The following is a 21,581-nucleotide window of genomic DNA, read 5'->3' on the forward strand; positions in this document are numbered from 1 at the left end:
ACCACCTAAAGCACCGGTACAACAATCTGGTAGAAGACCGGAACAGGCTTCAGTTTGTCAACTTTGATTCAATTCTGGTGTGAGACGCATCCTAGATGGCCCAATGGTGATGTTCGCAGGCTGCCAACAGTTTTCGAACCCTGCCTGAGGTATGTCACACGGGAATGTAAGAGGTAAATGAATGTGTGGTTTCAACTGTCTGCTTCACGAGCGTCATGCGTTGTGATATTGCGTTGATTTCAACTTGCGCTTCGATTTCAACAATTTACCCGTCAAGCTATCTTAGCAAGCTAGCTAGCTTGACGGGTAAATTTCAAATGTGTAATGGGTAAATAAAAATGTCCTACATGGCCCAATGGTGAAGGTTGTCGGCTGCCAAAGCAGAGATGCGGGTCAGAACCCTGCCTGAGGTATGTCACGTGAGAATTTTAAGAGGTGAATGAATGTATGGTTTTAACTGTCTGCTTCATGAACGTCATGCATTGCGATTTTGCGTTGATTTCAACTTGCAAATTTATAAATTTCCATTATCAGCTCACAAATAGGGAACAGAGAATGGGTAAGTACATGAGAACCCAGAAGGTCAAGCTAGCTAGGAAATATTTTTAGTTTAAAAACAATATCTAAAAATGAACAGTGAGCAGGTAAAAAACATACCACGTGCATCGATCTTGACTTACTCCTGAATAAAGTTTTCTTCAAAAAGATTGAACAAAACTCAGTTAATTCTGATTCATTATAATTTTTTCCAATTGTTTTTAATTATAAATGAATCTTCAAAGTTAAAAAGCCCAAATATTTTATTATAATAACGTGCAATCACTTGCTGGTGTAGTAATATGTATAGGAAAACATTCAGTTTTCAGTTTCTGAGCAAATTAATGTATCTTGTCCCAGTTTTTATTATTGTAAAGAATTGTCTGTCGATATAGCCCCCTGCCATCAAAGGTGCTGTTTTTCTATTATGTTTAAATGCCTGAAGAGGGCAGTGTTGCTCCTCTGACCCAGGCAACTTGATGTCGTCACAAAACCCAGGAGGGAGAAACATGATTCACCTGACACTGACAAATGCATCACCACCACCACCATTAAAACGTATATTGAACAAAAGATAAGAAACCAATAAAATGCCATAAAATCTCACTACAAATGCCATTATTTCTTTTAACAATAAACATTTGGTCTCACTTTTCGGACTTTAATCATTTTGAAATACTGCTTCTGAGAATGAAGTTCCCCATCAAATGATTTGTTCTTTGACTCCACCCATTGATATCAGCTTAACCACTGAGGCTGTTTCTACCGCGACAGTTGCTGCGTCTCTGAGAAGTTTTTGGTCTAAACCACCAGCGTCTGATGCTGGGACGGCGACGGTGAGACATCATGGAGGTCACAGCTCTCTGCGCCAGACTGTGTGAGTAAGGTCTCTATCATTGTTTTTATTGATTGAAGATGCTCAGTTTTTACTTTTGACTACCAGATATGAGAGATCAGCTACTGTAGGCACATAGATGTTATACACTCTGTGACGTTGAGCTCTTTTTCCTTCACCCTCCAGTGATCAATGTGCTGTTCCTGCTGTGTGCACCTCATCAGAGAGTAGGTAAGTAGTGGTTTGTTGCAGTGAATAGAAGGAAGTAGGAGAATGTTGTGTTTTTTGGTGTACCAAGCATTTTTGAATAATAGAAACAAAAATGGAGCTCACGTCATTATTGTTTGTTAATAGATTAATTAGCATTCATTTGGTTCCATAACTTTAGAACTATATTCCACAGAACAAAGGGAACACATGTCTTTCTTTGTTTCAGATTCAATGTTTCTTCGTGTTGATGGGAACAGGCTGCAGTTCTTTGAATATGAGCCTCTGGCTTTGCACTGCGAGGGGCTCAAAGAGGAAGAACTCTTGTGTAGAGGCACCAAACGGCCGGTGCCAACAGGTTCTTCTTGCATCATTAACAATACTTTTCCAGAAGACAGTGGCGAGTACTGGTGTGAGACCAGAGGGGGGAAGCAAAGCAGCAGCATCAACATTACCATCACTGGTACGTTTGCATGAAGAAAGCAAGACTTTAACATAAACTCATCGTTGAAGGCCAAACATGTTTTTCAGCTGGCTCGGTGATCCTGGAGAGTCCCGTCCTCCCTGTGGTTGAGGGAGACCCCGTCACTCTGCATTGCAGAAACAAGTCCTCTTCCTCCTCCAGCCTCAGTGTTGATTTCTATAAAGATGGCCGCATCATCAGGACCATATCTCCAGGAGTGATGACCATCCACACTGTTTCTAAGTCTGATGAAGGACTGTACAGTTGTCGAGTCTCTGGTGGTGGAGAATCACCAGTCAGCCGGCTGGATGTCAGAGGTAAAACATAGCAATGTTTCAAAGTTATAGTTAGAATTGTGCCTGAATGTGATATAAATATCTACTGTTGGCTCCTTTTACACTAAAGAGACAAGTCCTGCCTGCTATACTTCCATCCTGTGGATCATTGTCACGGCTTTCTTGATGGTTCTGCTCTTTGCAGTCGGACTACTTCACTTTGGCAAAGGTTGTTGCCGCATAGGTACAGATTCATTTCACTCCTAACTTTGCTGCTAGAAGTGCTCGTATCGGAATCTCTGCATCTTGAGTGCTTTTACTCTGAAAACGTTATTTTGTCAAATATACAAATCTATATCAACTTGGTCGACAAACAGTGTTTGCAAAATATAAATAATATAAAAAAAAGAATGCTTCACTTATAAGAGTGTGGGGCAAAAACCAAGTGTAATCAATGCTTTCAAATCCTGATTGTGCATTGCATAGCAAAATGGTGTTTTATTGAAAAAAAGTGAGTTTTTTGCCGCAACTTTTGGTTACGGTTTTGGACAATAGGGGGAGAGGTGCAGGATGAGGATGTAGAAATAAAGATCTATTGTGCTACAAGTGGTCAAAAACAACAGCTGTCTAACTACTTTTACTCCTAAAGTGGTGTTATTATGATGCCACAATTTTGCTGAGTGAGAAGAGGAATTTTCGGTTTGCTGCAATCTGCAACCTCACTGCGTGATTCGAAAATATTTGCTTCTATAATGGCTATATTGGTGTGTCTGTAATATCTGCTACGTAAATGTATCATTCATCCAGCGTCTGCAGAGGCCGGTGCAGCTGAAGCGGACAATGTGATGCATGCTGTTGAGAGAAAAAAAAGGAAGAAGAAAGGTACATCACCTTACATTGTAATTTATGCAGTGCAGACCACAGCAAGTAATAGCTACGTGGTGTATGTATGTGTTTAAACACATAAGAACTTCAGAATTCATCATAGTTTAGAAATGCACTGCAATGCACATCAATGCTCATAATGGCATAAATATGACTATTTTACGGTGGTCTGGCGTAACCTGAGAATTCACCTGCATATTTAAGTTTATATAATGGGAGAGGATAGAGATTATTGCAAACCCATACAAGCATACAAGCAAGCAAACTTTGTGAGTTTATTGCATTTAGGATATAAACATTGTGGTTTCATCTGCATAATAAGCAATATAAGAAAATCCAACTACTGACAAACATCAAACACAACACACAACAACAAACAATCAAAGAACCACAAAAGCTAAATGAGAACCAGACTAGAGTCCTGGGGTACCTCACAAGACCAAGAAGCACTGGACAAGAGAGGTCCAAAATGTATAAGAATTCCAGAGACTTCAGGAAGTCCCAAATTTCTTTGCAATTTTATCATTTTAAGAATTTTGTTTATGGATGTGTGTAAGGAATGTTTTATTTCATGAGCTTTAGTGGTATTGGTTGGCATATTTACCATTGCTGATTGTTGATGTATTTATCTCTAAACTGACTAACACAGTCTCTTTCTTCCAGATGAGGATGAATCATTTAATTGTGTTTATTACACTTTGGGTCCGAGTGAAGCTCAACACTTGGGTGAGACTCATTTAGATTAAAAAGCCATTTGAATGTTAACTGATCTTTGACAAAAACAAGATCAGACACACCAACAATCTTGTAATAGTTATTCAAATGATTGTTCTCGTAATGTTTGCAACACAATGACATAATTCCATTTTATTTCAAAGCAGAGCCCTCAGCAGGTACCAACCAATGTTTAATGGAGAATGTGATCTATTCAACCGTGAAGGTAATTTTCATACTCTATTCATGTCACGTTGGATGGGTGGCATGGATTGGAAAGATTCCTTTCATTACAATTTGCTTTGATTTTCATTACAAATTTTTCATATCAAAAATGTTTCACATCTATTTGGGTATGAAGTCAATATTTCTAGATGTAACCTAAGTAAAGTCATAACTTTTTAGTTTAAATTGTTAAAATTTGTTTCATTACCTTGTTCAATGAAACCAGTTTTTCATGTAAAAGGACTACTTTATGTTCTAGCCTTATTCGTTTGATAAAAATGTTTTCCATTCCTTATCTTATTTTTGTATGTGTATCGTATGTGTCTCACAGGCTGCTGAGTGACAGCCGACTGCAGGAAGAGCTTTTAAAGGCATGCTGGCAGCTTCACAACGCGTTCCTAAAGTAACACCAGGATTTTGAGTGTGTGTTTACTATATTACCATATTTCTGTACAAAAAGTTATCTCAGTGAGCTGGGCTGAGTTGGCTGTATGTGAAGTGAAACTAATGTGGCAACATCCTGTTTCCATCATCTTGAGTTTTTTGTTGAACTAAAGCATCTGTGTCTATTTTTAAGAGGCGTCAGTTCATTATGGTCTTACGGTTCAACATGAACAAAGTTGCTGCAGCTTTGAAATACACTCTGTGGTCAACAGCTTACTTACTGGCACCAAGTTCATCTGCAGCAGACAGCTGAGTTGTCATTAATGCTGTGTTATGTTTGCAATATTGTGATGAATTGCATGAAAATAAAAAGGTTACTGGTGATAATAACTAACTACTATCAGTTTAAAAAAGGTCATGGTGTACACGTCACTTTGTATTTGTTCTGTGATAAGAAACATTAGTTCGTCAAACCACAGAAACATGTCATCAACCGACCAGCCCAATTTTAATCATTAAAAATATTCACTATTAGATAATTCACAGTGTTTTCCCACTTATGTTTAAAGCATGATTAAGAGGTGATTTATACAATTTCCAGCAAAAAATTACAAACTAATATGATAGAAATGCAAAGTGGGAAAAGATGCTGGTTCTGGATTATCACGAAACACTGCAGATTATGTATATTTGCTTATTGTTCTGTCAACACTGACTTTAGCTTCTGTTAGCAACAGAACAGGTTTTAAAGCTCTGTCCCTAAAGGATCAGTTTATCTAAACGACACATCTGAGATGAACTTATTGATTGATACCTTGCAGTCCGATTCAGCAACGTGGAAATAGTTGTGGTCTGTACTTTGAAGAGACGTTGTAAACCACATGAGCCAAGTTCCACACTGTTGCACCTCCACGTGTGTTGTGGTGTGATGATTTCGATCCAAAAAGTGATCCTTGATTCAAGAAAAAGCTATATTTTCTGATGTATTTTCAAGCATATTTATAATTTCGGAATCTCAGACAATTTTCTTGTAAATGTATGACTTTGTCAGTGATCCCTAATGTGCCATTGTAGAAAACAAAAAAACTCTTATTCTAAAGATTAACCATACATAAAAAAAAACATGGCAGTGAAAGTATGTCTGAAGTGTTGAAGTGAGACACCTTTAACAAATAAATCCAAGATTACACAATGATTGAAAAGTCATGCCATTTCCAGAAGCTGATGAATAAAAAAAAAATCCTTGCACATGTATGTATATAAGAGGCCAACAGCAGATTTTGACATTCAATCTCCTCAAAGGGTAAGAAGCTGTCATTTTATCAGATATTTTATTTCATACATACTCAGACATTGTGTATTTGATCCTCAAATTGCATTAAATATAAAATGTAAAAGTGAATGTCAATGATCAACTGAGATTCAGTGGTGTCACGCGGAAAAAAAGTCAGGACTTTCTCTTCCACTACATCCTGTCACCAAAAAGGAAAGAAACATAATGATTGAGATGCATCTGCGTGAGGCAAAATGGAACACGTGAGTATTTTCAGGAAACAGTATCAATCACAGAACTTCGGACATGAACTCTAATTATTAGAACACTTATTAACTGATTAAAATTGCCAATCTGATCTATTTTGTAGTAAATAGGCTTGAATTAAATATTTACTGAAAATGCGCATTAAGTGATTTATTCCCTGCGACTAAGATCCACTGAAGAAATTAATGTTGGAGTTTCTGTACCAAGGTTTACACTGCACACTTTGAATAATCCTGTTTGTTAAAGGTTGTTTCTTTACTGTTTGACTTGTTCTGAGTCTCTTTTCATGACAGCAACATGTATGTTAATGAAATGCAAACAAGTAGGTAAGTGTCTGACTCTAGAATGCTCTGTCACACTTGGCAACTGTGCTTCTGGGGAAGGAGGAAGTACACCGAACCAAATATCCCAGAAGCAATAAAAATGTTAAATATTTCGCTAAAAGTTCCCCATATGGTTGTGCTTCTCTTTAAAGTGGCCGCCAGTGTGCTGCTGCTGTTCACGCTGTGCCCTGGCCACGCCGCCGCCCTCAGCCTGAAGGAGAACTTGGCCGTTTGTCTGGAGGAGAAAGACTACGGCGAGCTGCTGAACACTGTGAAGACCGGACTTCCAGACCAGAATACGTCCCACCACGTGGTCATCGTGGGTGCCGGCATGGCGGGGCTGACTGCTGCCAAGCTGCTGCAGGATGCCGGACACCAGGTAGCTGCAACGAGCTTATCAGCAGCAAAATTTACAGAAGTATTGATATACAGAGTAGTGGTATCAGCAAAAGCTTTAGTACAAGTGTTAGTGGTAGTAGTAGGAGTAGTCATGAAACATTACATGACTTATGTGCATTTATTTGTTTGTATTTATCTGTAATCTGACAAGGTCACCATGTTAGAGTCCAGTGGCCGTGTTGGGGGACGGGTGGAGACCTACAGGAATGAAAAAGAGGGCTGGTATGCTGACCTGGGAGCCATGAGGATCCCGAGTTCTCACCAGTGAGTTTTTTATTCTTTTGAGTTGAGCGTGCATGAAACCCTTCCCTCTCATAGACTGACATAATTATGTTAAAGGGATTGCCTTGAAGCTAGCACCTTTAAATGGTGTTGATTCACTAGGATGCCCTCCAGACCTGAATACTACCGAAGTATTTAAAAATCCTTTAAGGGAAGATGTAAATGGTAAAACAATCCAAAGACCTTGAAATTAGTTAAGCTATTATAAAGGTCACATAATCAGCAATTTCCTCAAAGTTGTTGATTATCGATACAATAAAACATTCCTGTTTTGTGCCATGAATGATAATAGTCCAGCAGATTTGCTTTGATTAGATACATTTAATTCTTGAGTCCATTGGAGGCTGCACAGTTGCCGCTTGATGGTTGACAGTTGTCTTGATGTTCCCTAAAAGACGTGTCACCATTAAGTTGGTCGCCTTGGCTAACACATAGTAAAGAGACGTTGCAGTAACTGCCACCATCACCACCTCTGTTTACAGCATCGTCCACTGGTTTGCTCAAGAGCTGGGGGTCAAGCTGAATAAATTCATCATGGATGACCCCAACACCTTTTACTTGGTTAATGGGTTGCTGAAGAGGATGTACACGGTGCAAGAATACCCTAACATCCTAGATTACAATGTGCGGAAAAGTGAGAGAGGGAAGTCGGCCAACGAGCTGCTACAACAAGCTTTGCAGAAAGTACGTAAGACGGAGGAAAGGAACGAGGGCTGGAAAATGTGCACAAATTCACATCCTTGGAATGATGTCATGCAGGACAGTAAATATAATTATCCATCGTAGAAGTCCAAGTTTGGTTACACCAGTGAGGTTGAATAGATAAGTGGATGATTCAATTGCATTCAAGTTACATTTTTTTCTTTTTTGTAGGTAAAAGATGAAGTGCAGAAGCATGGCTGCAAGGCTGCGCTGAGAAAATATGACCAATATTCTGTGAAGGTAAAACACGATGTAATGTCAAGAAATATACAATTGAAAAACTGAATTATGTAAACTTACTACAGGCATTTTAATACATTACAAATATACATAGGGTGTGCCATTTCTAGGGATAACCACAATATTGCAGTATCATGCAATGAAGACTTCCAGAAAAAAAAATTGGAATAATAACGCACATTGCGCTTGAGCCCGTTAATATCACTGCGGGTGAAGCTCCTTAGTGACAGCCCTCACCATTTCCAATGTTTCATTCTTTGTGGATGCAGCAATTTGTTTATTTCACAGGAGTATCTGATTGAAGAAGGAGGTCTGAGTCAAGAAGCAGTGAGGATGATTGGAGTCCTGCTTAATGAGCAGAGTCTTATGTACACTGCGCTGACTGAGATGATCTATGACCAGAGTGACATCAATGACAACGTGAAGTAAGGCCCTACATCCCACACTGTCAAGTAGTCGAGATGGGAAACCGTTGTTTGCACAGTAGACTTAAAAAGCGATAAAACCTCTACCCAGGAAAATGTGGTTGGAAATCAAACCAAATGATAAATCTAAGAAACTTCTTTGCAGATGACTCAGTGTTATACATTTTGTATTCAAAATTTTGTTTTCCACTCAATCCATCAACTGTACAATGACTTATAGAAGACACTGGTCAATTTTAATCATTAGAACTAAAAGACTTAGTAATTGACTGGCTTTATATGTAGTGACAAGGTACATTTTGACTTCAACGAACAGCAAAACTCCTCCAGCATGCAATTGTAAATGAGTCTTCCTTAAACTTCATTAACCTTACATCCACTATTATCACCTTAGCTCTGCTTTGGTTTTCACCAAAGCTTCCAGATATGAATCCAGCCTTCATTCTGTTTATTAGCAGCCTCAGACCAAATCACAATAGACAAATGATTGCAGGTTGCTCCCCACATTGCATCATTATCTACTTATTTAAATATGCTAACATGTTGCTAAAGCGCAGGCTATGGACAAGAATGCATTCAATAAGAGTATTTTTATTTTTTGTTTTAAGGTACGTCGAAGTGACCGGTGGGTCAGACTTTCTCCCCAATGCTTTTCTTAGTGTCCTTGATGTCCCTATCCACCTCAACTCCAAGGTCAAACATATCAGTCAGTCAGATAAAGGTGTCATCATATCGTACCAGAAAGACCAACAGTCCTCTTTGACAGACCTTTCTGCTGACGTCGTTCTGGTAACAACCACAGCCAAAGCAGCTCTTTACATGGACTTTGATCCACCTCTCTCCACTGAAAAGATGGATGCACTGAGGTCAGTCCACTATGACAGTTCCACTAAAATCATCCTCACCTTCAGCGAGAAGTTCTGGGAGAAGGACGGCATCCGAGGAGGGAAGAGCATCACTGACGGGCCCTCCCGTTACATCTACTACCCCAGCCACAGCTTTCCAGACAATAAGACCATCGGCGTCCTCCTGGCTTCCTACACCTGGTCCGACGACTCCCTCCTCTTCTTAGGTGCGAGCGACGAAGACCTGAAAGAGATGGCCCTTAGAGATTTGGCAAAGATCCACGGAGATCAAGTGAGGTCTCTTTGCACAGGGGTGTTGGTGAAGAAGTGGAGCATGGATCCTCACAGCTTGGGTGCCTTCGCCCTCTTCACACCATACCAGCATTTAGAGTACGCTAAGGAGCTCTTCAGAAGTGAAGGCAGGGTGAACTTTGCTGGTGAACACACAGCCTTCCCTCACAGTTGGATAGAGACCGCCATGAAATCTGCAATCAGGGCTGCTACCAACATTAACAAAGTGATATTTTAATCTCAAGTATTAATACACACTAGGGTCTGGAGAGTTGAAAGCAACTGAGTATTATGACATTAATAAAATGAATATCAAATGGTGCAATATATCTAGCTAACACTACAGAGATTATTCATTTATATAAACCTGTATATTCATGTTGATTTTTATTCATTTTTACATATACATTTAGGTCATTTAGCTGACGCTTTTGTCCAAATTCATATAGGGGGCATTAGCTCAGGAGGTAGAGTGGGGTTGGCTGGCAACCGCAAGATTGCCGGTTCGATCCCCGGCTCCTCCTAGCTGAGTGCCTGGTGTCCCTGAGCAAGACACCTCACCCTAATTGCTCCTGACGAGCTGGCTGTCGCCCTGCGTGGTTGAATGTCAGTCATTCCTGTAAAGGATAAAAGCGCTATATAAATGAGGACCATTTACCATATATCCCAATAGTGTAGTGTTTGTTCCATTGTCCAAAAGATAAAAGTGCTTCACAACAATTCGTTAATCACAAATAGTCCAATCAATCTTGGCCTTTCAACATGAGGGCAGATTTTAAACAGTAGATGATATTTTGAGTCATTTTGAAATCATGAAATGATGATTTGTTTTCTCTCATAAATTTGTGAAGAAATGTCAATATTCACACCAGCAAAGTGCAAATATACATAAAAGTGCAAATATACATAGATCATTAAGGGAACACAGTTCTGTCTCTTGTTTTCTGTAGCTGCGACTAAAAAAAAAAATAATAATAAAACTACAATTACAACAAATGGCGTTTCACATAATTTCAAATTATGAATGTACCTCCCACATTATAAATGTTTAGCAACACTACAAAAAGTGTCTAAACCCTCAGCTGTAAACTCATCATTTGAACAATAAATCACTCAACTGTTTGCCTTGTTGTCTGCATTTGAGTTCCTCCAACACAACTCGGAAGTGAAGGGCCAGTCAACTTAACTTCGACACTACTTTTAGCTAACTGTTTCACCTGTTTTTCCGTTCCTTTTGGCTAATAATTTAAAATGCCTTTTCTTCTCTAAGTTACTATTAATTGCAAAAATATGTAAGAATTTTTGGACCAATGTCATGAAAGTCGCTTCAGTTGCTGCAATTTATATCCATAAACGGTTTCCTAGAAATGTGTTTCTTTCTTTACTTCGTTGAAGACTGACTTAGTTGAGAATATGACACCCCTGACACTGAAAACATGTGACTGTGGGGAAGACAAGTGGAATCCAAGCCAACCCATGATGTTCCGATTAAAAATAGTTCTTGACCTTTTTTTCATTTTAGTAGCATTTTTCTGAAGGTTCCCATTAGATAAGCAGACTGACCCTTGTTGATCATCTGATTGCACAGAGTTGGCTAAATATGAAACTGAATCCCCGATAAGAAAAAACCCCAGCATGCTTGGAGTCATCCCCTCTGTGGCAAGTCTGGTCAGATGAGGGAAAAATTCCCACTTTGAATATATATATATATATGAGGCTGCGAATTGGATGAGGATGTTGTTTAAGCTCTTCAAAAGGTAGGACTCATTTTATCTCATAGAGCTATTATTATGAATATATCAGTGTTACTAAAGGGTTTCTTAGTTATTGCTTCTTAAATTAGGAGAATTTTAACTTACAAGACATCACATAACAAGACTATAAGAGATACCAGAACCCGAATGGAATGTTGACAGCGACTTCTAATAGAATAGAAAGAAATAAAAGATTGCAGAAAAAATCTGAAGTTGAAATAGTGCAAATTAACAATATTATATATTGGCAAAATATATGAGAAAGATATAAGACAGTGCCAGCAGAGACAAAAGAATACTTAATACTTAATGTAAAATGGAAATATACTGATTATATCTTATAATATTTTAATTATATTTTCATACAAACCATTTGTAGATTAATGGAAAAACTAAAAAAAACATTCAGAAATTGAGGCGACCATACTCATAATACTTCGCCTTTTTGTTGCACTTTATTGTTTTCGCTCATTGAACCGTACCTCTTTGAATAGATGCGTGAGACAAATGCACACAAACTAAATGTAAAACTGTCTGAAAAGCATCTTTTTGTTAGTCAGGGTTGAAACATTTTGTCCCATAGTGTTTCTGTTCCTCGTCCTCATGTCCCCGAAGGCAGAAAGAAGTTTCCAGACTGAGATGGATCCACTTGTGGTGAAGTGGAAATTGTGTGAGTATGTTGCAGCAATTTTGCATTGTTTCTTTATTGAGAGGTTATAAATCTGAAATTCCTTCCTGTCATGTTGCTGTTAAATAGTTCAGGCTGGTATTTAGGTTTTGTTTTCTTTGTAAGTAGAGTAACTTTAAATTATGTCACATACATGTCAGTCGGTTCCTAAATCTGTGCGGTTTTGACTCACTGAGGAAATGAGCGCTGTGCAGCAGTTCTGCTTTCTAGCACAAGGTTTTACTTTCATTGCATGAGGAGACGAGGAGAGGGCAGAATTAACCTCCTAATACAGAGGTCGTCAGTGTTTTTCAGGACCAATTATCTTATAGTGACACAGTGGAGGGACCCCCTATTACACATCGTATAAAGTTGTGTTGCTTATTAAACCGGGCCTATAATCGTGTCGTGAAGCCTATCGTGCCATTTATAACAGTACTTTGTTATGATGTATGTAAACAATGCTAAGATATTAAAATAATAATTGTTTAAAGATTCATATATTTAAAGAACATATTTTAATTCTATATTGGCATTTCTACATCACTCATAACGTTTAACAAACAGGAAAATGTAGATTTTCTTCATTGTAGTTTGTATTCATATTAATGCATGTTTTTAGACATATTTTAATATTTGGAAGAAAAAAGTTTGTGATCAAAACATTTCGGGGACCCCTGCAGTAACTCTGCAGACCCAGGGGTCACAGACCCTTGCACAGAGTTGGCTAAATATGAAACTGAATCCCCGATAAGAAAAAAAACCAGCATGCTTGGAGTCATCCCCTCTGTGGCAAGTCTGGTCAGATGAGGGGAAAATTCCCTGATCTCTGTCCTAACACATCCTGAGCAGAACGTACTTTTGGTTTTAGTTTTGTACACTTGCTGAATTAAACACCCAGAGTTCAAAGAAGGTCCATCATCTTTGAATAAGAGATATGTGGTTTGTTTCCAGTTGCCGCCAGTGTGCTGCTGCTCACACTGTACCACAGCAACACTGCTGCCCTCAGCCTGAAGGAGCACCTGGCCGACTGCCTGAAGGACGATGACTATGCCGAGCTGCTGCACACCGCGAAGACCGGCCTCCCTCTCATGAATACGTCCCGCCACGTGGTCATCGTCGGAGCTGGCGTTGCTGGACTGACGGCCGCCAAGCTGCTGCAGGACGCCGAGCACCAGGTAGCTGCGACCGGACACTGCACTTTAAAGCCACTTCTGTTGTTTTGTTGGCCAGCAGGGGTCAGAAAAACATTGGAAGACGCTGACACCAGCTCATGGACAATGTTATGGCAATGTTACATGGGTCTGAATACACACCAAAATCCATTTTCAGCATTCTTGAGGTGCATGGCTACCATTTCTAAATTAAATCAAATATGCAGGTTTTTTTTTCCATCTTTTTCAGAGAAAACAAATACGCTTTAAATTAAGTGTAGTATATAATAATGTATAATAGTGTAAATGAGCCAATTGAAAAAAGATAGTTTTATTTTCTTAAATGTGGTTGTTTAAGATACGTCTCTACAGTCACTGTTTCACCTACAATAATTACTTTTTTACTTTATCTCAATTTATTTTACTTTATTTTATTTGTGACTCCTGTTTTTTTATTTCTGCTTTTCAAAAGTTGAGTTTGCACTGAGAAGTATTTCATGACTGGTAACGAATGCTTGCATCGCTACCAAGTACATGACAATGAAAATCTTGAATCTTGAATAGATGGAGCAAAGCAATGTATTCAGTTTAAATGTATATTTGGTACATTTGAACCACTTTACAATAACACTAACAAACCAACCAAAAGAGGATGTGGCAGGTTGTCAAATCAGGAATCACACACCCGTGTGGTTTATTTAATCACTTTGACAAGGTCACCATGTTGGAGTCCAGTGGCCGTGTTGGGGGACGGGTGGAGACCTACAGGAATGAAAAAGAGGGCTGGTATGCTGACCTGGGAGCCATGAGGATCCCGAGTTCTCACCGGTGAGTTTTTTATTCTGTTGAGTTGAGCGTGCATGAAACCCTTCCCCCTCACAGACTGACATGATTATGTAAAAGGAATTGCCTTCAAGCTAGCACCTTTAAATGGTGTTGATTCTCTGGGATGCCCTCCAGACCTGAATACTACTTAAGTATTTAAAAATCCTTTAACGGAAGATGTAAATGGAATTTAAAATTAAAACAATTCAAAGACCTGATGATAATAATCCAGCAGATTTGCTTTGATTAGATACATTTAATTCTTGAGTCCAGTGGAGGCTGCACAGTGGGTGCTTGATGGTTGACAGTTGTCTTGATGTTCCCTAAAAGACAATCTAAAAGACGACATAGGAATGTTAGACGTGTCACCATTAAGTTGGTCGCCTTGGCTAACACATAGTAAAGAGTCGTTGCAGTAACTGCCACTATCATCACCTCTGTTTACAGCATCGTCCACTGGTTTGCTCAAGAGCTGGGGGTCAAGCTGAATAAATTCATCATGGATGACCCCAACACCTTTTACTTGGTTAATGGGTTGCTGAAGAGGACGTACACGGTGCAAGAATACCCTAACATCCTAGATTACAACGTGCGGAAAAGTGAGAGAGGGAAGTCGGCCAACGAGCTGCTACAACAAGCTTTGCAGAAAGTACGTAAGACGGAGGAAAGGAACGAGGGCTGGAAAATGTGCACAAATTCACATCCTTGGAATGATGTCATGCAGGACAGTAAATATAATTATCCATCGTAGAAGTCCAAGTTTGGTTACACCAGTGAGGTTGAATAGATAAGTGGATGATTCAATTGCAAAGTTACATTTTTTTCTTTTTTCTTTTTTGTAGGTGAAAGATGAAGTGCAGAAGCATGGCTGCAAGGCTGCGCTGAGAAAATATGACCAATATTCTGTGAAGGTAAAACACGATGTAATGTCAAGAAATATACAATTAAAAAACTGAATTATGTAAACTTACTACAGGCATTTTAATACATTACAAATATACATAGGGTGTGCCATTTCTAGGGATAACCATGATATTGCAATATCATCATTTCCAGAAGAAAAATTGGAATAATAACGCACATTGCGCTTGAGCCCGTTAATATCACTGCGGGTGAAGCTCCTTAGTGACAGCCCTCACTATTTCCAATGTTTCATTCTTTGTGGATGCAGCAATTTGTTTATTTCACAGGAGTATCTGATTGAAGAAGGAGGTCTGAGTCAAGAAGCAGTGAGGATGATTGGAGACCTGCTTAATGAGCAGAGTCTTATGTACACTGCACTGACTGAGATGATCTATGACCAGAGTGACATCAATGACAACGTGAAGTAAGGCCCTACATCCCACACTGTCAAGTAGTCGAGATGGGAAACCGTTGTTTGCACAGTAGACTTAAAAAGCGATAAAACCTCTACCCAGGAAAATGTGGTTGGAAATCAAACCAAATGATAAATCTAAGATACTTCTTTGCAGATGACTCAGTGTTATACATTTTGTATTCAAAATTTTGTTTTCCACTCAATCCATCAACTGTACAATGACTTATAGAAGACACTGGTCAATTTTAATCATTAGAACTAAAAGACTTAGTAATTGACTGGCTTTATATGTAGTGACAAGGTACATTTTGACTTCAACGAACAGCAAAACTCCTCCAACATGCAATTGTAAATGAGTCTTCCTTAAACTTCATTAACCTTACATCCACTATTATCACCTTAGCTCTGCTTTGGTTTTCACCAAAGCTTCCAGATATGAATCCAGCCTTCATTCTGATATTAGCAGCCTCAGACGAAATCACAATAGACACAAATGATTGCAGGTTGCTCCCCACTTTGCATTATTATCTACTTATTTAAATATGCTAACATGTTGCTAAAGCGCAGGCTATGGACAAGAATGCATTCAATAAGAGTATTTTTATTTTTGTTTTAAGGTACGTCGAAGTGACTGGTGGGTCAGACTTTCTCCCCAATGCTTTTCTTAGTGTCCTTGATGTCCCTATCCACCTCAACTCCAAGGTCAAACATATCAGTCAGTCAGATAAAGGTGTCATCATATCGTACCAGAAAGACCAACAGTCCTCTTTGACAGACCTTTCTGCTGACGTCGTTCTGGTAACAACCACAGCCAAAGCAGCTCTTTACATGGACTTTGATCCACCTCTCTCCACTGAAAAGATGGATGCACTGAGGTCAGTCCACTATGACAGTTCCACTAAAATCATCCTCACCTTCAGCGAGAAGTTCTGGGAGAAGGACGGCATCAGAGGAGGGAAGAGCATCACTGACGGGCCCTCCCGTTACATCTACTACCCCAGCCACAGCTTTCCAGACAATAAGACCATCGGCGTCCTCCTGGCTTCCTACACCTGGTCCGACGACTCCCTCCTCTTCTTAGGTGCGAGCGACGAAGACCTGAAAGAGATGGCCCTTAGAGATTTGGCAAAGATCCACGGAGATCAAGTGAGGTCTCTTTGCACAGGGGTGTTGGTGAAGAAGTGGAGCATGGATCCTCACAGCTTGGGTGCCTTCGCCCTCTTCACACCATACCAGCATTTAGAGTACGCTAAGGAGCTCTTCAGAAGTGAAGGCCGGGTGCACTTTGCTGGGGAACACACAGCCTTCCCTCACAGTTGGATAGAGACCGCCATGAAATCTGCAATCAGGGCTGCTACCAACATTAACAAAGAATCAGTTAGAACTCAACATGATGAGCTCTAGTTTGTTACATCTCTGTAGGATGATCAGTGTAATGGCAGTAATGAAATGTTCAGGACTGCAGTTAATCATTTATAATCCTTGATTCCAGGTAAATCAATTATATTCTCATGTTCCAGGTAAATCAATTATATTCTTATATTCCAATAATGCATGCAATCATAGTAATCCTTGTTGTTTAATCAGCTCTCTTATGTACAAGGTGGATTCAAGGTTTTGAGCAGGTGTCCTTCTTTTTCAGATATTAATATACATGGCCTAGAGCGATGATGCAATGCAACTGATATTTCCCATCATTCATCTCATCTGCCCATCAGATGTGACATGATTCAAATGACCTGCAGCAAAGACTGGCTTCTATTCAAATGGCATGCTGTCATGCAAAGTGGAAGCCTCCGCGTGTACAGACAGTAGTTTGATGGAAAAGTTCTGTCAGGTGCTTCAGAATGACCATAAAAAAAATGTTCTCCAAGTGAAGCTATTATTATAATTTCAGTCAGAGTGACCACGGCCAGGTGCGACTTAACCGCGAAATAGACTGCAAGTAAAATATCCTTGTGTGTGCTAGTTAAAGGCTATTTGAAAGCTAATTGAACAACACATTTCGGTTTTCTTTGCATTTTGCAATGCATTTTATTGTGAAAGAACAGGTGAAAAGCCACAGCATTCATGTTACATGCAAGTCACATTAAATGTACATTGTGCAATTTTCTTGTAAACAAACGAAAGATATGTTTATATTCAGGGTGCCTGTCCAAAATTAATGGTGTGTTTAATATAGCCCTTATAAACGTATTAAACATTTCTAAGTGGGTAAAGGAATGAGTAAGGCATGGACACGCATCCTCAGAAAATAAAACCATTGCCGCATAGTGATACTAGCATGGATTTCTAAAGAGAACAGGGTACATTGTTGGAGGTGGGCTCCCGTTCATTCCCAAGGAATTTACTCTGTGGCACATGAAGCAAAAATCGGTCCAGCCCCGTTCTCAGGCTCAGTCACATGAGCCGAGGATGGAAAAATAACTGGAGTAGTGCTTTTTACAACTTCTTGGACAGAATGATTTAAATAAGGCTTATTCAAGAGTTTGTACCTCAAAAGCAAATTTCCGCAGAGTCCAAGATGAATCTTTCCCAATGTAAGTCCAAGTGTAAGTTTTTGGGGGCCGAAAGTTGTAATTCCACAGTTTGACCACAATGTAAAGTGTATATATATGGCAAACTTTATGTGCTTTAAGAAACAACATTTGATTAAGGAGAAAAACTTAGTAGGATGAAAACCCATTTTATTGAAAGACATTGAATCAAAATCAACACGCAACAAAATCAACATGCTTAAGTCAACCTACACACAACAAGATGGGACAAAGTGAGCATCAGTTGGAACCACAACCTGTATATGCAACCAATCTGGTTTTGTATTTGATTTGTAAAACCCCAGAATTATCATTTTAATGCCCTCAAGTGGCATTCATTGTGCGATGTCCATCTGACATTATCTCATAAAATAAAAAATAAAAAAAGCCGGGCCTTGAATTAGACCATGTGGCACACCAAACTTTACTAGAGAGGCCGGATGAATATTTGTTCACAGTTTAACAAAGTCTTTAGTCCATCATTCAGCAGCACCAATGACACCCACCAATTTTTCAAGCATGTTTAAATAATGTTAAAAATTGTTTATCCATGTTTCAATTCTGTTCATATATAAACTTGTGCCTACATTATATGGATTTTGTGCTATAATATATGACTTTTGTTTTATTGTTGTCTGCCTTTGTGATTTATTCACGTTGTCTGTTTCCTTCCTTGAGTCAGTATTTTAAGTTTACGGCATTGTAGTTTCCCTGCCTTGTGTAGAAACAGCAGAGGTAGCACCAGACTGCTGGGCAGATTGAGCATCACTTGAAATATGTTCATGAAACACTGAGCACTTACGTCCACTGCGGCACCCACCAGAATGCAAGCCAGATTCCCTCCAAACCTCAACAGCAGCACTCCCATTATGACTAGGATGACATGGAAAGCCCTCAGCTTTGATTGGTCGACCCGTGCCCCGTGCCCACTTGCCTCTCCTGGACGTGGGCGAATCAGAACACGGAGAACAGAAACGCTGCAGAAAGCCGTGGCAATCAAATAGAACATCATTTGGGAGACGGTCATAAAGAGGTTGAATGCAGTGTTGTATAGTATTATGTTCAGCGCCCCCACCCCGAAAAAGCATTGCAGCCAGACATATATGACGCTGATATTTCTGATGCGGATACCGTACGCCTGTTTCAGCCGTAAGTAGTTAATGGGGTGAACAACAGCCAGGTAGCGCTCCACACAGGTGAGGATGGGGAAGACCATCTGACCATACCAGGGGAAAACCCCAACATGAAACCCCACCCGCGCCATTACAGACAGCTCGGTGTAGGCACCACAAAGGGTGAGAGAAGTCCCCATTATTCCGATCAGCTCCATGAAGGCCATGTTGTATGTGACAAAGTCAGAGAAACTCACGACCGCCGGCGAGGAAACGGAGCCCAGACGTCTCCATTGTTTGAGTCCCAGACAGAGGACTGAGGTGGAGAGAGGGAGGACAAGAAAGATGCCGATGAGGTTGATGATGGTGTACATGAAGATATTCGTGATGGACTCAAGACATACTCCGGGGGTGGAGGAGGAATTGTTGCCTGACATTTCCAAACAGTAGAGGCCTGAAGAGGAGGAGGGAAACATAGATCGAGGGAAGATTAGATTTACAGATTTTAACCAAATGGCTTGAACTAGAAATTAGATTGATGGTTTTCAAAACAGTTAAGAACAGGTACAGATGTGTGCACAAGAAGTTCCTGGAGTCGAATCCAATAAATCTGGGGTCAAACAGATTTGAAGACACATCCCAAAAATGGGTACAAATGCTGCAAGCCATTAAAAGTACAATGTTGTCACACTGCGATCACTGGGCGTGGCCCATGGCGTTTCAATTTTTAACTCTCACTGTGAAACTTAACATCTGAATCCATCAATGTAAACCCAAATAGAATTGATATTTAATAATTCCAGTGGTCGTGACAAACAAGATTTTAGCTCATTACTTGGAATTGGACTATTAAGATATATAATGCCGTGTAAGGTCCTACTGTAATCAGTCGTTCCTTTTTTTTTATTTTTATTTTGTTTACTCATGTCACATAGTTTCAGCTACTGTCATCAGTTTTACAGAAAAAAAATCTCCATCTCACCCAAAGTGTTAGTTCCTGGTCTTCCTTCTCCTGTGACTTCAAAATCATCAACTACTGTGGAGGTTTCCACTCCATATATACATGAAGCATGTGCACGTGTGTGTGGGGGGCAGGACTGTGTGCAGAAAGATTATTCTCGTTTCATCAATACATGTAGTTTTCCATGATACAAACTATAAATTAATACAATAATAATAACTAAATGAATTCCAATTCTTTAAAATAATAATAATCATAGTAAAGTGAAATAAATGTAACAAATTAAAAACAAATCTAATAATTTTAAAATGCACTGGATTATTTTCTAATAAACTGATCAATACTGGTGGCATAATAGCTTTAGCCTTTGTGTCTGTATGATCATTTAAGTGATTAAACATGGCACCACTATTAAACTAAGTTCATCGTGAAGCTTCACCGTGTACACACCGTGTACAAACTGCACTATTTAATTTGAATAAACACCTGTCTTTGATCGCAGGTCATTTGAATCCTGTCAAAGTGATGGACTGAAGCAGCACAGCTACTGGTCAATCAATCTCCGTTCTCCATCTAACTAAAGTTAGATGGTTATCTTACTAAAACCTAAAATTCAATGACTCTCCAGGTGTGCAGAAGGTAGGCACAACCATTTGGGTGTTGAGTATTTGCCTTCTCGAAAAATGTCTATACCTTGTGATGTCCCTGAATTTGTTATGAGAAGTTGCCGTCGTCCTCTACCAGCCACCACACACCTCTGCTACATTTGTTGAGATGATGGCGTCAGGACGCAGTGCCACCTGTTTAATTTTCTATGGAAAATGTTCTTTCATGTCCTGACGTGTGGAAAGACACCTGGCTGCTTTTCAGGACCACAAACTTTAGTTTTGGGTGTGTTCGGCTGCTGATTGAAGGGTGTCCCAGCTCTGCGCATGGCTGATTTTCCCATCGTCCCATTTTGGTCTCCTACTTAAAGGTAATATTTGCGTTCTGTGTCAAAATACCGAATTTTTGCAAGCAGGGAAGGAAGTGACCATATTTGGACTGCGGAGGAGCAACGGGTGGCTCTGACCAACACAAGCGGTAGAGCTTGTGTTGAGCTGCTAACAAAAGTGAGCGACCTGTCAATCACAAGGCCTCAAAACCACTAACATGGCGTGGATACAAAATATCAACAATATTCACAAAACCAAACCACCATAAATGGCTGCCATTAAGGAATCAATGCTTTATTTTAGTGTTGAGTGTGTGTGATTATTAAAGAGAGCGTCCATAACAGTGAACAGACATGGCAGGTATTAAATACAGAGAGAGAGAGAGCAGGCAAGTGACACTGTAAGAAACCAGGACTTCCAAAACACTGCATATGCATTAGAGAAAAAAATTGATGCACAATGTTGTTGATCTCATGGAGCAATCTGTCAATGATACACACCCAAGTCACGTTTTTTTAAATATATTTGTAATAACAAAGCAGTTTTTTGTGATTGACCATCTTTTACTGATGTTTGCAGTACATTTTAAATCAAGATTACTGAGAAGGCAATTCCATTGTATCAACTTTGAAACAACATTCATATATTTATTTATATATTACTGACATTAAGGCTGAATGTCCATCAAACAAGGCCCAGATTACTTTAAGAACCGCACGCTGATTTTGTTTAAACAATCGATGGAG

The 21,581-nt window shown here is 39.5% G+C and overlaps 2 protein-coding genes across 3 annotated transcripts; both read left to right on the plus strand.

Moving 5' to 3' along the window:
* The first annotated feature begins 1,304 nt into the window (after positions 1-1,304).
* LOC311008963 (low affinity immunoglobulin gamma Fc region receptor III-like) lies at positions 1,305-5,097 on the plus strand. Of its 2 annotated transcripts, none has more exons than XM_084002923.1 (9): positions 1,305-1,414; positions 1,559-1,603; positions 1,809-2,042; positions 2,111-2,359; positions 2,448-2,561; positions 3,125-3,199; positions 3,866-3,928; positions 4,081-4,142; positions 4,473-5,097. In XM_084002923.1, the coding sequence occupies exons 1-9, from the start codon at positions 1,384-1,386 to the stop codon at positions 4,482-4,484; spliced, it is 885 nt and encodes a 294-aa protein (XP_083859049.1). In that variant the 5' UTR covers positions 1,305-1,383; the 3' UTR covers positions 4,485-5,097. The 2 variants fall into 2 exon arrangements, with proteins under 2 accessions (XP_083859049.1, XP_083859050.1); XM_084002924.1 differs by having other exon boundaries at positions 4,084-4,142.
* A 1,421-nt stretch (positions 5,098-6,518) lies between these two features.
* LOC311009059 (uncharacterized protein) lies at positions 6,519-18,455 on the plus strand (the record flags this gene model as incomplete). The annotated part of the gene is made up of 13 exons (XM_084003033.1): positions 6,519-6,767; positions 6,939-7,051; positions 7,552-7,753; positions 7,943-8,011; positions 8,300-8,436; positions 9,045-9,804; positions 11,858-11,996; positions 12,948-13,171; positions 13,863-13,975; positions 14,420-14,621; positions 14,815-14,883; positions 15,163-15,299; positions 15,908-18,455. 13 exons carry the CDS (start codon positions 6,519-6,521, stop codon positions 16,692-16,694), a joined length of 3,201 nt encoding a protein of 1,066 aa, XP_083859159.1. The 3' UTR covers positions 16,695-18,455.
* Between the last annotated feature and the right edge of the window lie 3,126 nt (positions 18,456-21,581).

This window comes from Eutrigla gurnardus (genome assembly GCF_963514095.1).
Source record: "Eutrigla gurnardus genome assembly, chromosome: 23".
Lineage (NCBI taxonomy): Eukaryota > Metazoa > Chordata > Actinopteri > Perciformes > Triglidae > Eutrigla > Eutrigla gurnardus.

Bases quoted from the DNA above. Each gene is read 5' to 3' on its own strand.
- LOC311008963 (XM_084002923.1), top strand. From the start codon at position 1,384: ATGGAGGTCACAGCTCTCTGCGCCAGACTGT. The intron at 1,415-1,558 runs GTGAGTAAGGTC...TTCACCCTCCAG, and splicing joins AGCTCTCTGCGCCAGACTGT to TGATCAATGTGCTGTTCCTG. The intron at 3,929-4,080 runs GTGAGACTCATT...TTTATTTCAAAG, and splicing joins GAGTGAAGCTCAACACTTGG to CAGAGCCCTCAGCAGGTACC.